A 17,075-nucleotide genomic window follows, 5' to 3' on the forward strand; every position below is an offset into this window, starting at 1 on the left:
ATGACATTATGTGCAGTTAGAGTAGGAAGGACTGGAAAATATGCATTTTGAAACAGGGTGTCTTCTCCACACATGCTATTTTATTTAATAAGGCATTCAGAAAAAGTTCTAAACACTTGACTGACGTGATGCTGACTAAATAAAAACATGTTTGTAGGGTTAAATAATAAGAGAGCAGGCCGTAGAGCCTTTGCATACCATGCTACTATCTTATGGAACAGTCTCCCTGGGGATGATACAAAGTCCATTTCCGTGTAATCTTTTATGAACATCAAAACCTGTTGTGTCTGTTTATATTTAAATATGGTTTTAATTTATTTTATATGGACTTGTTGCTTTGTATAAAGCATGTATTCTTGGTGGTCTGTTTTGTTTTCTCTTGTGTTTCTTGACGTTCATATTTTAAGTGTACAGTACTTTGCAAATTTTGACCTGAAGGAGCTTCATAAATAAAATTGTTGTTCTCGTCGTCTAATCAGCAAATAATTTGGCAGACGGTCACTGCATTTAGGCTTGTAGAGGTGGGATGGTAAATAAGGCTTGATAATTTTCATAAGATAAGAGGGTGCCCAACCATTAATAATGTTATAAATCAGCAACGAAATACTGCTCTAACATTCACAGAAATCCAGTGAAGGGAGGCTAAGATGTCATCACATTTCTTAGTTTTAGTAAAAAAAAATGCAACCACAAGCTGAATCGTCAGAAGACATCTCGTAGCAATTAGCGAGTAATGCTTTTGTGTCAACCATAATTGACTACTGGAATATTAGTCTACGACTTAGCTTAGACATATGCACATTATTTAGGAGAGATACCTGGAACCCTCTGGGATTTTTTTTTCTGTTCAAGTTAAGACAGAGTGCTGTGGTACTGATGTAGAAATTTTACACTTTTCTATGACTCTCCCAAACATGTATTGGTCATTCTGAACATTTTGAATACCTTGGAAAAGCTGTTGCAGTTTAGAAAATACAGCTGTATTTGTAGTAACACTTGGGATGAAAAAGCGTGTGGTCATTTTCAGACTGTTCATCCCAGATAGAGATTTTGGCATATATCCCAAGTTGTTCATTGGAGTCATATTAGTCTAGAATAATTGAGTTATTCTCTCCTAAATGATGTGCATACATGTCTCAGCTAGGTCCTCTACTATATATCATTTCATGTTTTCAGCATCCTTTGCGGACAAGATTGGCTCAATCATTGCAGTTTGATGTACATGAAAATGACCTGTCTTAGTCACCTCTATATCATGCAGTACATAAGATGTTCTATCAAAAACTACACTAAGATTTTATTTTCATTTTTTAACTTCACTATGGTGAATCACAAAGACACCCAGTAACATGTTAATTGATCACAAAGAAATCTTTGTATAGTTAATAGAGCCAGTAAAAATTATCTCTGCCTTCTGAGTTCAAAAGCATAAAATTAGATGCCATCCAACTAGACAGGTCCCAGGTTTTGCAATTTGAGAAGCATCACTGACAGGCGTGTACACCTGCAAGTTATCGGTGTAACAGTGAAAGTCATCCATTGATGATATGTAATTTGAACAAGAGGTGGCGCATGAAATCAGACTAGCAGTGGACCTAGAACAGAACCTTGAGGTAACCCATAGTGTTGCGTTACACAGAGATCAACCTGACAAGATGTTAGCCATGAAGGTACCTGACCAAACATGCCAAAAGAAATGATCAATTCTCTGCAATAAAATGGTGATCAAGTGACTAGGAACAAGTAATTCAGTGCTTTACTGAGTACAGCCTCTCTGCAATGATGGTCTCTGAACACTGGCTGCAAAGGTAAGATATTTGGTTTTCATGAGCTGTTGGAAAGGTGTACCTAACAAAGAAGCTAATGAGGGTATATTCAAGTTGGTTATCTGAGCTGATATTAATTTGTTACTTTTGCAAATCTATCATCCTGTCAGAACTGTATTTTTTTCCAAAATGGAATTAAGATGAGATATCTTTTGTCAGTGTGCAAGCACAATGAAATTTTGATGGAAAAAAACCTGTTGATGTCGAGTAAGACCATAAAGATATACAATAAATAAAACGTGAAATTCTGTATGATGTACACAAATATTTAAAACTCAACAGTATCAAAACAAGTTATAGAATATTGCAAGAGATATTACGCACAATACATACAAGTAGATAGGTTGAAGAACAGTAAAAAGAACAGTTAAAAAAAGTGACTGGTGTTGAGAGTGTACAGATTCACTTATGAATGGATATTGTACTTAAAGGGCATGTCTCACTCCAGTCAACACTGTCCATTAAAAAAATTATATACCAGATTATGTCATTATTTCCAACTCTTTATCTTGCGCGGGCACTGATAAAGGTGATAAAAGTAAAATAAGCCAGAGTGCGTCTGAAAAATAAACAGATTGACAGCAATATTGATCTATAATCATGACGTAACATCAGGCACTGACTTGTACATTGGCTTGCAAAAGTATTCAGCCCCTTGGTATTTCACACATTTTAATTTGTTTATGACATTTCAAATACAAAAACTAAACCAGGCTTCTCAGTATAAAAATTTCTAAAATTATCTTCCTTAAACTCAAACTGAAAGTAAATCTCTACAACCGGACGTAAATTAATTAAAAATATAAAAGCCAAGATGATGGGTTGCATAAGTAATGGGCCCCTTTGGTATAATACCTGTAAATAATTGGTTTTATTGCCAGTTTTCTTCAGACAAGTCAGGGGATGGATACATGAACATGTCCAAGTCACTGAATATGTCTTGAACTTTATTTACATCAGTTATGAAGAAAAACAAACAGTATAGCACTCTGGTAAATCTGCATGGAGTAGACAGTTCTCAAAAACTGAGTGACTGGAAGAAGGAGAAGAGTGAGGAAAGCCACCAAGACACCTAGTCAACCCAGAAGAAGTTATAGCCTTCTGTGGCTTCAATATTTTCAGAATTATTTTTTTAACAAAAACAGCGTTCCTCCAACAGACGCACCAGCTCCTGGTAGCTTAGCTTAACTATGGGTTTAGCTCAGCTTAGCCATTAGTACAGAATGGCTGGAAGCTGGTCCACATCACGGCTCTCCTGTTAATAGCAGTCACGCAACGTCACGATCCGTCTGATTCCGTGATCATAGAAGCAGCTTCCTCTGCGAGACTCGGTGTCCTGCACGTAGCAGCTTAGCTTAGCATAGCACGACGTGGTGGCAGAAACCACAAACACGGCCAGTTCCACGCTTTCGGGAGAAGAAACATCCTTCGTTAGAGTTCTCCTGGGCACATGAATGGAAAGGATAAAATCCTTGTTTAGTTAGATCTGTTTTTTGAAGACCGTTCTCACACTGTGCTTGGCTTCATTTCGGCAATTTGTCTGAGATGCACTATGAAATCCTACTTTCGTCCTCAAAATATTATCTTTGGAAAAAGTGTCCACCTAATAAGCATCCTCCTAAAACACACATTTGAACCATTTTAACATATTCACTGTCAAAGTCCACAAAAAAACACAGATTTCACACTGCAAAAAATTCAGTGTTTCCACATTCCTTTCAATAGAGCGCCTTGAGAGGCGTTGCCCTACATGACGTCATCGAAGTCCATATTCCTCGCAGCTTCAGGTTTCTGAGTGTTTATCAGCAGCAGGTGAAATCAGGCCAATTTCTTCATGTTTATGACTTAATTTCTCAGGGCACATGGCACCAAAAGTAAAACGCATTACATCAATATTTTCAGAATTCTTTATTTATTTGGATGACTCATTTAACATTTCATTTACTAGTGATATGCACTAGTGTGTGTGTGTGTGGGGGGGGGGGGGGGGGGGGGGGTTCTGTGTAATGCTGAAAATCAGTGTGTTCAGCAGTGAGACAGTCCTGTAATAGAAGTTGTTCCTGAGTCTGATCGTGCGTGTGTACAGTGTTCTGAAGTTCCTGACAAACAGCAGGAGGGTGAACATGTTGTGACCAGAATGTGAAGTGTCTCTGGCAATGACTGAGAATTTTTGGGTACAGCGGGTCCTGTAGAGTTCCTCCAGACCTGGTGATCCTGTTTTCTGTCTTGACGATGCACTGGAGAGTCTTTCTGTTGTTTGTGGTACAGTCCAAGTATCACATTCTGATGCAATATGTGATAACAGACCTGATGCTAAAAGTAAGTCCCTCTGGCTTCTGCCTTGTTTCACTCGGTACCACCACAACAGGTCCGAGGTGGATTTGCATGCCGATTTAGGCATAAGTTTCCAGATGCAACGCCACATTACATGAAGAATGGGCAGGGGTGGCCTTCCACACTGGAAACAAGCACACTTAACTTCTTGGCCACCACCACTAACAGACTCGATGGCTGAACAGCAGTTGTGGAAGTTCTACTTTCTTCAGGCACCTCAGGAAGTCCTTTCTTTGTCATTGCTATGGTATTGATGGTCCAAGTCATGTTCTGGCTGAAGTGGATTCCAAGGTATTTGAAGCTCTGCACCACCTGCACCCTGTCACTGTTGATATTGATGGGGCAATGAACTTTAGGCTTTAGTCTCCTGAAGTCCAGGATCATCCCGCCCCACCTATTGATCCAGGACGTTGTGAGAGAACAGAGAAGTTTCAGAAGAAGTCGGTTTCAGCATTTTATCCGGATATTCCAATGTTAAAGGAGATTTTTTTAAATGAAAGACGTGCGGGCGGATTGCAGCGTCGGTTCGCAGCCGCCGCGACGCTCCGCCACAGGAAAAACACCTCTGTTGGAAGCTTTAAGGACAAGTTGGAACATGTCCAGCTGTTAAACAATTTCTCATATACTCACTCCACTGAAAGCCATCAAAAGCCGCCTGGATTTTACAAATGGTTATCAACACGGAGGTGTTTTTCCTGTGCCGCCGCACCGCGCCGGCTGCGTCCCGACGCGCGGACCCATCCACACGTCTTTCATTAAAAAAATCTCCTTTAACAGTGGAATATCCGGATAAAATGCTGAAACCGACTTCTTCTGAAACTTCTCTGTTCTCTTACGGCGTTCTGGATCAATAGAGCCTGAAATGTGGAGGTTTTCAGCTTGAAACAGGCTGACGACGGCGCCTGAGAGCGTTGCGCGACGTCTCGCACCGTGGGAAGTCCTTAAAGCGACAGTATCACCTCAAAATCTCATCAGCTGTTAAAATTTTCACTGAAAACCAGCTTAATTTTTCGAACCGTGTCCACTTCGATGTGTCTCACAGGTTTAGAAAAAATTTTGATCAAACAAAGCGCCAGTCTCTCAGCAACTTCTCAGACAAAGGAATTCCGACGAGGGGCTGGACGACTCCTCCCACAAGGAGTGCTCACAGGCGAATGACGTCACCGACAGGCGTGGAAAAACTCACGCATGCACACGAGGGTTCAAGCATGTCTGACGTAAAAACATATGAATGAAATCCATATAGTTTTTGAAAAAAATAAAAAGGACCTATACTTTATTGACAGACCTCGTATTGCCAATAATCATGTAGTTTTGGACAGGTCCAGAATGTGTGAACCAGTGAGGCCGGGGCTGTTTACAGCGGTTGCAGGCCGGATCCAGGTCAGGTTTATACTTTGACAGTTTGTCCTTAGACCAATGCAGATGATGGACGACTTTAAATTGAAGAACAGAATGTCTCAGACATATTGAAGATGAATAAATGTTCTTGATAATGATTCCCCACATTGAATCTGATATGGTTTCACCCAAGTCCAGCTCCCATTTGTGTTTAAGGGAGTCCAAACTCATCTCATAGTGATAGTTCAGCAGTTTGTAAATCCTGCTGAGTGTCTGTTTTGGAAAAGTTTTGCACTCCAGAATTGAATCCACCAAGTTCTTAGAGGGACACAAAGGGAAACTTACAGAGTTTGACCTCACAAAATGTCTGATTTGGAGATATTTAAAGAAATGTGAAGAGTGGAGACCAAATTTCTGTACCAGCTGATCATAAGAGGCAAAGATATTATCTACATAAAGATCATAAAGTGAATGCACACCTTTAAGAGTCCAGGTATTAAAAGTTGCATCAGTTAAAGAAGGGACAAACGTGATTATTTGACACTGGGGGAAAAACAATAGTTCTGTAAAGTGACATGACCTCCTGAACTGATTCCAAATTTTCAGTGTGTGAGTAACAACAGGATTGCAGGTATAGGTTGAGAGTGGATTTGTAAATGGTAACTGAGAGCAAAGTAAAGCAGATGCAGAGCTAGATGTGATCGAGGCTTTTTCCAGAGCCACCCAACTACGGAGATTATCAGTTTCTAACCAACATAATAAGGCTTTAATATTCGCTGCCCAGTAATAAAACATAAAATTGGGCAGTGACATACCACCAAGACTACGGGGCATCTGTAAGATCCTTTTGCCAATTCGAGGGTGCTGTTTATTCCAAATAAATATGGACAACTGACTGTTCAAATTGAAAAAAAATGATTTTGTCAAAAATATTGGCAAGTTCTGAAACAAATACAAAAATTTAGGTAATATTGTCATTCTGATTGAATTAATCATTCCCCCAAGTGAGAGAGGTAGAGTTTGCCACCTGGTGATATCATGCTTAAGATTAGCCAGAAGAGGTGAATAATTAGCCTGGTAAAGCTCCTTATAGCCTCGTGTTACCCAAATGCAGAGATATTTAAATTTTTTAGTGTTAATTTTAAATGGGACATTGCCCTCAAGTTTTGCATTTAAAGAAGACACAGGCATGAGCTCACTCTTCTGGAGATTAACCTTATAACCAGATACTCGCCCAAATTCTTGAAGCAAAGCAAGTAGTTCAGGAATACTATAGAGGGGATCTGAAATGTATAAAAGGGTATCATCCACATATAAAGAAACCTTATGTTCCATGCCAAACTGGTTTATGCCCTTAATAAGTAAGTTGTTACGTAGCGCTACTGCCATTGGTTCTATTGCGATTGCAAATAACAATGGAGAGAGTGGACATCCTTGTCTTGTACCACGTTGTAATTTGAAATAGCCAGATATATTATTATTACTGCGTAATGCTGCCATTGGAGATGAATAGAGTAGTTTTACCCACAACAGAAATTTTGGGCCAAATTTAAAAGACTGTAAGGTCTTAAAGAGAAATCTCCATTCCACGCGATCAAATGCTTTATCATCATCCAGCGAAAGTACAACTTCATCATTCTTATGACCGTGTGGAGCAGAAGTATATAAAACATCAAACAGTCGCCTGATATTAAAAAAAGATTGATGGTTTTTTACAAACCCTGTCTGGTCAGATGAGACAATCGTAGGGACCACGTATTCAAGACACCTTGCTAAAACCTTTGCCAGGATTTTTGCATCAGTGTTCAAGAGAGATATCGGGCGATATGAGCTACAGTTTAAGGGGTCTCTATCTTTCTTCAGTAGCAATGATATAACAGCTTGCCACATAGAGAGTGGTAATAATGAAGAGGAAAGTGATTCTTCAAAAACTGACAATAAAAGAGGGGAAAGCTGATCTGAAAAAGTTTGAAAAAACTCAATGGGAAAGCCATCCGGGCCCGGGGATTTCCCATTTTGCATATCTCCGATTGCTACAACAATTTCAGCCACAGTGATATCTCTCTCCAATTCATTTACCAAATCAGGATTTACTGAGGGAAGCTCCAGGTTGCTAAAAAACTTTTCTAATTCATATGAATCAACTGGTGATTCTGATGTGTACAGGGCGCGGTAAAATTTACTAAAACACAGATTTATTTCAGCATTATCGCAACGTTCCTTGCCTTGATCGTCATTTATTTTTGGAATAGTTTGATAAGCTGAACTCTGGCGTAGCTGATGTGCAAGCAATCGACCAGCCTTTTCACCATGTTCATAATGACCCTGTCTAGATTTAGATATTAAATACTCAGCCTGCTGTATTGACAGAGTATTAAATTCTGCCTGGAGTAAAACAGGTTTCTTCACTAGATCTTGAGAGGGTGAGCGACTGAGTGCAGCGTCTAATTGTAATATCTCATCGGTTAGCTGTTGTAACCGTAGCAAGTTTGTCTTTCTTTTATTAGCACAGTAAGAGATTATTTGTCCCCTCAATAGGCCTTCAACGTCTCCCACACAATACATTGTGACATCCCTGGTGTTTGATTACTTTCAAGAAAGAATTTGATTTCAGATATAATAAACTGAACAAAATCTTCCTCGGACAGAAGTAACGAATTAAAGCGCCAGGGACGGTAAATAGAGTGTGTTATTGGGATCATCAGCTTCATAATGAGAGGTCCATGATCTGATATGACCATTGCTCCATATTCACACTCTCTCACTAACGGCAGAACACGCTTATCGAGGAAAAAATAATCAATCCGAGAGTATGACTTATGAACACTGGAGAAGAATGAATATGCTCTTGAGGTAGGTTTACGAAAGCGCCACACATCAGCCACACCATACGTTTTTAGAAAGGACTTAATTGTATGAGTAGATTTGGTCAAATTAATCTTCCCCACAGCACTACGATCAAGCGATGAAAGAACACAGTTAATATCGCCACCCATCAGAAGACTGTGTGATGATATGTTTGGCAGCTTTGAGAAAAGGGAGTTAAAAAATATATTATCATCCCAATTTGGTGCATAAACTGATACCAAAATCACTGGGAGGGTATATAACTTACCAACTACAACAACATAACGTCCAGCTGTGTCTGAGTGTACACTATACACTGTAAATTGTACCTGCTGATTAATCATGATGGCTACTCCCCTGGACTTAGATTGAAACACCTGACCAGACCATTTTTTACTTAGAAGCACACTATCAGCAGAGCACACGTGTCTCTTGCATAAAGGCAATATCTGCTCTCAGTTGCTTTAAATGACTCATAATTTTACGAAATTTTAATGGGCTATTAAGAGATTTTACATTCCAGCTCACACAGTTAACTAGACAGCCATTTGAATAACTAGTATTTTTCATATTACCAGCCATGATCAGAAAAACAATATATCTCCTGATACACATGAATCCAAAGATACCTGACATAAAGGTCACCACAAATAAACAGATCTGGTTTAGCTCCACCCCTGTCTCCCACATGAACATGGAGATAATAACAGCAACTCTTAAACAGAAATCCACACATTAGTGCTTGTATTGAGGGAAAAAAACCACCAACTACACTGGGCTCCCGTTTTGCCAGTCAGTTAAATAGTTATTAGTTATTAGTAGTAAACTAAATAATAGTTAAAAAAGATGACTCTAAACTCGCTCAAAAAAGTTAATGAAGCCTGTAAATGTGGTGAGAATGGGGATTTCACTTCCCGTCGTCTCTGCTCAGCGTAGAGATAATATTTTTCCGAACATATTCCATGGCAGCGTTCGGATCCATGAACTCCATGTTGTTCTCACTGTAAGTGATGCGGAGCCGAGCTGGGAACAACAGTCTGTACCGAACATCTCGCCTGTTACAAAGAAGCCTCTTGACGTCACTGAAAGCTGCTCGGGCTTTGGTCTTACTAGCTGTGTAATCTGGGGCGATGAAGACCGGCGCCTCTCTGTATCGAAGCGGCCCATGACGGCGTGCACACCCCAGTATCTCCGCACACTCCTGGAAGTAATGCAGCTTCACCACAATAACCCGCGGCTTTCTTCCTGCCTTCCTCCTGCCTGGCGTGCGGTGAAAGTGGTCAATACGTGGTGCGTTTTCCAGATCCAGTAGCTCCTTGAGAAGTTCAGCTAATGCGGTAGCAGTGCTAATCTCATGTTTCGGGGACGCCAATAATCCTCAGATTGCATCTCCTTAAATGCCCCTCCATATCTTCATATTTCTTTCGGAGACCATTTAACTCGGCTTTCATCTCAATCACAGCACTGCGCAGAGAAACCACCTCCTCTGACCAAGTCGACAGGCCGTCCTCCACGTCTTTGAATCGAACTTTTACCCGGTCTAAATCAGCCCGGAGGGCCGTGGTGCCACTCACCACTTCCGCCCGCACCGCCTGTAGCTCGCCTCTAATAAATCCAAGGTCTTCCGCCAGCAAATCCTTCATTTCGGCTTTTATTACCTCTGAGATACTGGATTTTATTGACGCTAGAATGTCTGTTTTCAGCGTCGAGAAGTCTATCTCGGTCGACTTTGATAGTGGCGGTGCAGGGTCTTTAGCATAACTCTGATTGCAGGTAACATCAGGCCTAGCGGCTGCAGATCCCATATATTTATATTTTCTCAAACTGGATGCCATCATACATGAAAAAGGAGGCAACACTGTAAAGATAGACTAACAAAATAACAGGCGTGGAATTTAGCAGAGATAAATTGTAAAAACACCACTATATAGTAAACAAAAAACCGGAGCTCACGCTAAACACTTCTTACTCTTCCCTCGTCACTCCCCCCCCCCCCAAATTACTTTAAACAAGGAGCAGCCAGTGTTTTTTTCTGTCTGTTATGTATAACAGATTTATTTTCTTTTTGAATACTCATGATTCTTGAGAAAGTGGTTACTAAGCAGCTCTTTCTGCTGGAGCACAGGAACATTTAATGACGGTTTTCCATTTCCAATGTTTCAGAATTGGAGTACTGAAATTGCCCCTGAGATGTCTGAAAATATAATTTTCTCTGGTGACTATGTGCATGTCTGTGGTCAATGTGACATAGTGGTATATTCTTGTCTCACAGCAAGAAGTCCTCTACCAACCTCACCATCTCTCTGGATTTGCCTCTTGGTTAAAACTTGTGCCAAACCAACCATCAAATCCATATCTGAGCTGCACTGGTGATCCTGAGTGAAACAGCAGTAGCCAGAAGAATCACACACAATCTGTCATGTTTCTCACGGTCACAGCTGATTATCCTCTTTAATGCTGAGCAACACTGAGTGTATATTGCACAAGTAACCATCAATTTTTTTCTTCATGTCTGGAGGAAGATTTTGATGATTGCTGTGTTATATAATAAGGGTTGAACAACAACATTGTGGTGTGCCCCAGGGTTTATTCCTTGGTGCTTGATCTCTGTGTAGATTTTTCTTTTCTTTCAGAACTACAGCATGTGTGTATGTATGGATAACATAATTTTGTTCTTCATAGGAATTGCAATTGCTAAAGTATTATCTGTTCTGCTTATTGATCTGATTCTTTATTGATTCCCTTGTCAATTCCGGATAAATTTTTGCTTTGTCAAAAAGCAAAAACAAAGAAAATAGCCCCACATAGGATGTCAGCATCAATGCAGCTATTTTCCTTGTTGCTAAAAACAGTTTATTGTCATGATGCATGAGGTTTTACAAAAAGGACTGTCAGAAAAACATGCCACTGTTGATTAGTGGAACTGATAATGCCTGACTCATACAGTGCAGATTGACTGAAAAATTTGGGACTTCTATTACATTGTAGATGGTATGAACCCAAGATATTTCATGTTTATGGGGTCAGTTTAATTTAATTTGTTAATTCTTGCATTTCAGCTCAGCAACACATTCCAAAAAAAGTTGGGATGCTTAAACATTTACTACTTTGTAATATTGCCATTCCTTCTCACAACACTTGAGATGTTTTGGCATTAAGTTTCGTTTGCCAAGTGATGAAGTGAGTCATATGTTATTTTGTCCTGTTATTCCTGTAAATATGTCTAAAGGTGTGCAACAGTATGGGGTCATTGTTGTACATTTTTTTTCATTTCTCCACACATTCTCTGTTGGGGACAGCATATATTGCTCTAAAACAGAGGTCTCAAACCGATTCCAGAAATGGTCGAGAGGGTGCAGGTTTTCTTTGCAACCAGCCGCTCCAGCAGGTGATTTCACTGATGAATTGATTCCGTCTGCTCTAAGTGATGTCAATCAGTGAAATCACCTGCTGGAGTGGCTGGTTGCAAAGAAAACCTGCACCCTCTCAACCATTTCTGGAATCGGTTTGAGACCTCTACCCTAAAATATCAATGCACATTTCTGTACTAATGCTGCCATTACAGAAGTATAAATTACCTTTGCAGAGGAGAATGATACAACACCACAGATTCTGCTTTTGGACTTGTTGCTTATAACAATCTGAATGGGCCTTTTCATCTTTGGCCCAGAGCACAAGGCATCCATTTCTTCCAAAAAAGATCTTTAATACTGATTTGTTTGACCATAGTTCACATTTCCACTGTGTGATGGTCCAACCCAGATGCCTCAGAGCCCAGAGAAGACAAGGCAGCTTCTGGACAAGGTTAATATAAGGCTTCTTTTTTACACAGTAAAGCTTTAAGTGGCATTTGTCAATGTAATTCCATATTGTAGTGCTTGACAAAGAATTTTAAAAGAAATCCCTTGCCCATGTGGTAATATCAGGTATTGATGTATGACAGTTCTTGATGCAGTGTCATCTGAGGAATTGGAGATCATGTGTGTTTCACCTTTGTCCTTGCCCTTTATGCACAGAAACTCTTCGAAAGTCCTTGATTTGTTTAAAGATACTGTGCGCTATAGGGGGAGAAATATGTCAATCCCTTCCAACCTTTCTTTGAGGGTCATTGTTTTTAAACATTTCAATAATCTTCTCACAAATGTGTTGGCAACCTGGAGATCCTCTTCCCATCTTTGCTGCTCGAAGATTCAGCCTTTTGTGGTTGCTGTTTGTACGAAATTACAATCATCCGTTGACATCACCTGTTTGAAATGACTTGCTCTAAGTTGCCCCTAACCCAACGTTTTTGGAATGTGTTGCAGGCCTGAAATGCAGGAATGGATGTATATTGAGTGAAATGAAGTTGACCACACAAAACATGAAATATCTTGGATTCATACCATCTGCAATGAACTAGGAGTCAAGTATTTGCACTTTCAATGCCATGCTAGCCTTTTCTGATTTGAGATTGTAATATGGCACCAGTCATGTCTCAGGATTTTTTGAATATGCTCATACTACTGAGTTGTAGTCTGATCTCACCAACACTGACAATCGCTATGCAGTTACACCATACACAGTATGGAGTGCATTTCTCTATGATGCTGGTGCCTTCATATCACATCATCATATTGTTTACAGCCAGCTTCAGATATCTTAAGAACACTGAATCCAGTTTTGATCGAATTTGGCAGGTCAACATACTTTTGTTTTTCTCATGACGTGTTTTGTATATTAGACAAAAGTGCGATATTTGTTGCATATTCCTATGAATATCCACATACATGTGCCAGATGTTTCAGATTAATGGTTAACATTAGGTTCAAGGTTAGAATAAGAATAATAATAAGACATCTTATTCCATTTATTTATTTATTTGTGCTTGGATGATCAGCCGTCTTGTTGGTGACATCATCCCTGCCTCCCAGCGGAGGAACACGTAGGATATCTATGAATTCTGCTGAAAAAAAGAAATATGAAGATGTACAAATTTTTGTGCATTACATTTTTGTATCTCACTCGCTCACTCACTCATCTTCAACTGCTTACTCCGATTAAGGGTAGCGGGGGGCTGGAGCCTATCCCAGCAGTCATAGGGCGTGAGGCGGGGTACACCCTGGTCAGGACGCCAGTCTGTCCTTTTTTGTACCTTTTATTCCAAATTTGTTTTTGTGAGAAATGGGTTGAACAGGTATACTGAGGTTATGAATGGGAAGAAGCATCTTTATTTTGGTTACAGTCAGAGTCTGACCGAAATGGATTTTTTAGGGGCCAATACCGATATTAAGGAGTAAAAAATTTATTATACCAATATATTTGCCAGTATATACATTAAAAAAGGGCAGATTCCTAACATTTCTTTGTGAAACCCTTGACCTGTGTTGCATCACTCAGCAGTTCCATAAAATAGGCTTCTTGACTATTTTGGCCTATTTTTGCCCAGCTGGCAGCATAGCGACTACAGCTTTCTTGTCACTGTAAAAGGCCCACAGTGATTGAAAATAAATTGCAGCTGGTCTGCCTCTGTCTCTTGTAGTTAATGTGAGGCAGGGGTCCCAACTGTGCTTGACAGCATTGTAAGCAATGCCATTGGACCACTCTCTGCTGTACAAACTATGTAATAACACAATTTTCAACAGCCAAAGTGTTTTTCTGCATTGTTTATTCGGCATAATAAAAATTTTCATATCGGCAAAAATGACACCGATACCAATATGTTCTTGAAAGGCTCATATCGGCCAGTATTATCAGCCAACCAGTATAGAAATGGGTTCAGATGTTGCACTGATAGTGAACTTTACAGTTTAAAAGCCCTGATCTTTTGAAATGTGGTTGTGTTGTCATACTACTCTCTCTCAGCACTTTTGATTTCTTGTTTCATATTTTCCAACAAGCGAACAGTGTAGCGAATCAGTCTGGTGAAATAAATAAAGACAGCAGCTCCCAGAAAAACACAAGATTATCTGGGTGTTAATCCAAGCAGCATTAGTCTGGTTCCTCCAGGCACTTAAGAGCATAAATGTCCTTACATAACAGAATCCCGCTGCTTCAGAAGAGTTAAACACCACTGGCTACTGAAGTGTTTGCAGTGAATGATACCATTTATATAACCAGTTCTTTCCCCATCACAAATTCTTGTATGAATGAATAAACTGGGTATCTGTGGAGAAAACCCATTTTGATTTCAATTATGTGTTGTAGGTCTGAGGTGTGTGTGCCAGCTGTGCATCAACCACACCTGCGAGACGGCAGCAGATGGGGCCTGCTGGAACTCTGTGATGTTGATTAACGGGAAGGAGAAAGCAGTCAAATCTTGCCTGTCGCCTTCGGATCTAAAGGGCCAAGTCTTCTGTGCCAGCTCCCGTAATGTCTCCAAGAGGAACTGTTGCTTCACTGACTTCTGCAACAATGAAACTCTGCATCTTTACCCAGGTAATGCCAGCATCAATTTTATTTAACAACTTAATATCCTGATCTAATGAGGGATGACTTATTGACGTAATATGGTGTGATTGATATAAAAACACCCTGCAAGAAAAGGTGTGAAATTAAGGGAAGAGAGATTCATTCGTTACGAGTCAGGTAATATCACGCCACTCAAAAGTTATTCTGTTGGCAGAAATACCAGCTCAGTGTCTCATTCTAGACTGTGTGGCCTAACCAGACAAGGTGGACACTGATCCCACTAGATCCTGTGACATAACAAAGCTTGCAGAGGCTGTGGAAAAGCTAGGTGTTAACTCCTCTGATTTTTTTAAATGCAGTGTGTTGTACAAACATACATATAAATATGTTAGTGGTGTCACAGTACACAAAAGTCACCATTCGATTCACGTCATGGTTTAGACTTCCCGGTTCTGTTTTTGTAATCTATGAGCAGCGTTTTATTCAAAACGTTTCCCCAAGTGCTTCAAAACAGAGCAAGGACTTTTAAACACAGCATTTCTAAACATGAGAGTTTTATTTTGGTTGTTTTCATTGTTGCACTTTGGACACAGAACGAGAGTTACGAATGTAACTACGGTCCTATGAATTCCCGATGACCGCCAGAGGGCGGTGCTTTAGCACCTGGATAACTACATGTGCGAAGCACAGAGGTCGAGAATATATACCAACAAAGTCACGCCATTGAATGTGACCTGGGTGACGTCACTGGTTGTCTTTATATACCACACGCACCCAGCGCTCGCTTCTTTTCGGAATGAACTCGCAAGACTCTGAGTGACAAGCAACTCTGGCGGTCATCTGGAATTCATAGAACCGTAGTTACATTCGTAACTCTTGTTCTATTTCATTCCTCCTGACCGCCTGGATGACTTAATACCAACAAGGTCACGAGGAGTGACACTCACCTCGCATCAGCAGTGGGGAGTGGAGGCAGACAACAACGCCAAAGTCACCGCAGGAGGAGCAGCCACCTTCAGTCTGTAATAGCGGGCGAAGGTACAGGATGAAGCCCACGTAGCAGCAGCACAAATATCACTCAAAAGGACACCTCAGTGCAGCCCAGGAGGTGGACACCCCTCTGGTGGAATGGCACGTAACCTTAGGAGGCTGAAGACCTCTGGACCTGTATACTTGTAAAATGGCATCCACGACCCAATGCGAGAGTCGCTGCTTTGAGACAGCACAGTCTCTTTTGTGATCACCGTAACACACAAACAGGGCATCCGTTTTCCGGATCCCGGCAGTCGCACTAATGTACTGCTTCAACATTCGGACAGGACACAGGGAACCTGAAACGGATAATCCTGGATCAGAATGCGGGACATACACAGCCAAGGAAACTGGCTGGTTAACATGAAAAGTTGAAATTCTCTTGGGTAAAAAGGACGGATTAGGCCACAGCGTAACCCCAGATCCGTCAGAATTCCATCGCAAACAGTCCCCAGCGACTGATAGGGCATGGAGCTCTCCCACCCGCTTAGCCGAAGACAGTGCAAGTAGAAAGGCAGTCTTCACTGACCCCCATTTAAGATCAGCACTTTCAACTGGTTCGAAAGGGGATAAGCTTAAACCCTCCAGGACTAGAGGAAGGTCCCATGAAGGTACGCGTGCAAGCCTTGGAGGCCGCAAACGTAGAGCACCTTTCAAAAACGACACACTAAGAGGTGTGAACCCACTGACAGGCCATCAACGTAGACGTGCCGGGCAGAGATTGCAGCAACATAAACCTTCAAGGTCGCGACAGAAAGTCCTTTCTCCAGCAGTTCTTGAGTTCTTGTAAATATTTGAGGAGAATAGGCACAGGGCAATGCTCCGGGTCTAACTTTTGTTTCTCACACCACCGCGCAAACAGCTTCCATCTGTTGTCATACAAAGCCCTGGTAGAAGCAGCACGTGAATTAAGGATAGTCTGAACAACAGCCTGGTCACAAGAACTTAACAAGGAGTCTGGCCCCTCAACGGCCACACATACAGTTGAAGGCGTTCTGGGTGAGGATGCCAAATCCTCCCCTGTAGCTGTGACAACAAATCCTTCCTCTCCGGGAGAGCCCAAGGTTCTCCCTCGAGGAGTTTGTAAATCATGGGAAACCAAATCCTCCCAGGCCAGAATGGAGCAACCAGCAGCACCCTGTGGCTGCTCTGATCTATCCTGTGCAGTGTCAACATCAGCAGCGGGAGAGGAGGGAAGGCATAAAGGAGGCAATCCGGCCACGGGTGAGCCAATGCATCCTGCCCCAGCGGGCTGTCTGGTTCCAAGAGGGAGTACCATCGTGGGCAATGTGTCAAGGTGCTTGAAGC

General features: G+C 41.1%; 1 protein-coding gene across 1 annotated transcript in view; it reads left to right on the plus strand.

The window, feature by feature from the left end:
* Positions 1-17,075, plus strand: part of LOC117524883 (activin receptor type-1C) — a 67,890-nt gene that overhangs the window by 14,387 nt on the left and 36,428 nt on the right. Inside the window, exon 2 of the mRNA XM_034186701.1 lies at positions 14,532-14,762. Coding sequence (XP_034042592.1) covers positions 14,532-14,762 — 231 coding nt within the window. The remainder of the gene's footprint in view (positions 1-14,531; positions 14,763-17,075) is intronic.

This window comes from Thalassophryne amazonica, chromosome 14 (genome assembly GCF_902500255.1).
Source record: "Thalassophryne amazonica chromosome 14, fThaAma1.1, whole genome shotgun sequence".
Lineage (NCBI taxonomy): Eukaryota > Metazoa > Chordata > Actinopteri > Batrachoidiformes > Batrachoididae > Thalassophryne > Thalassophryne amazonica.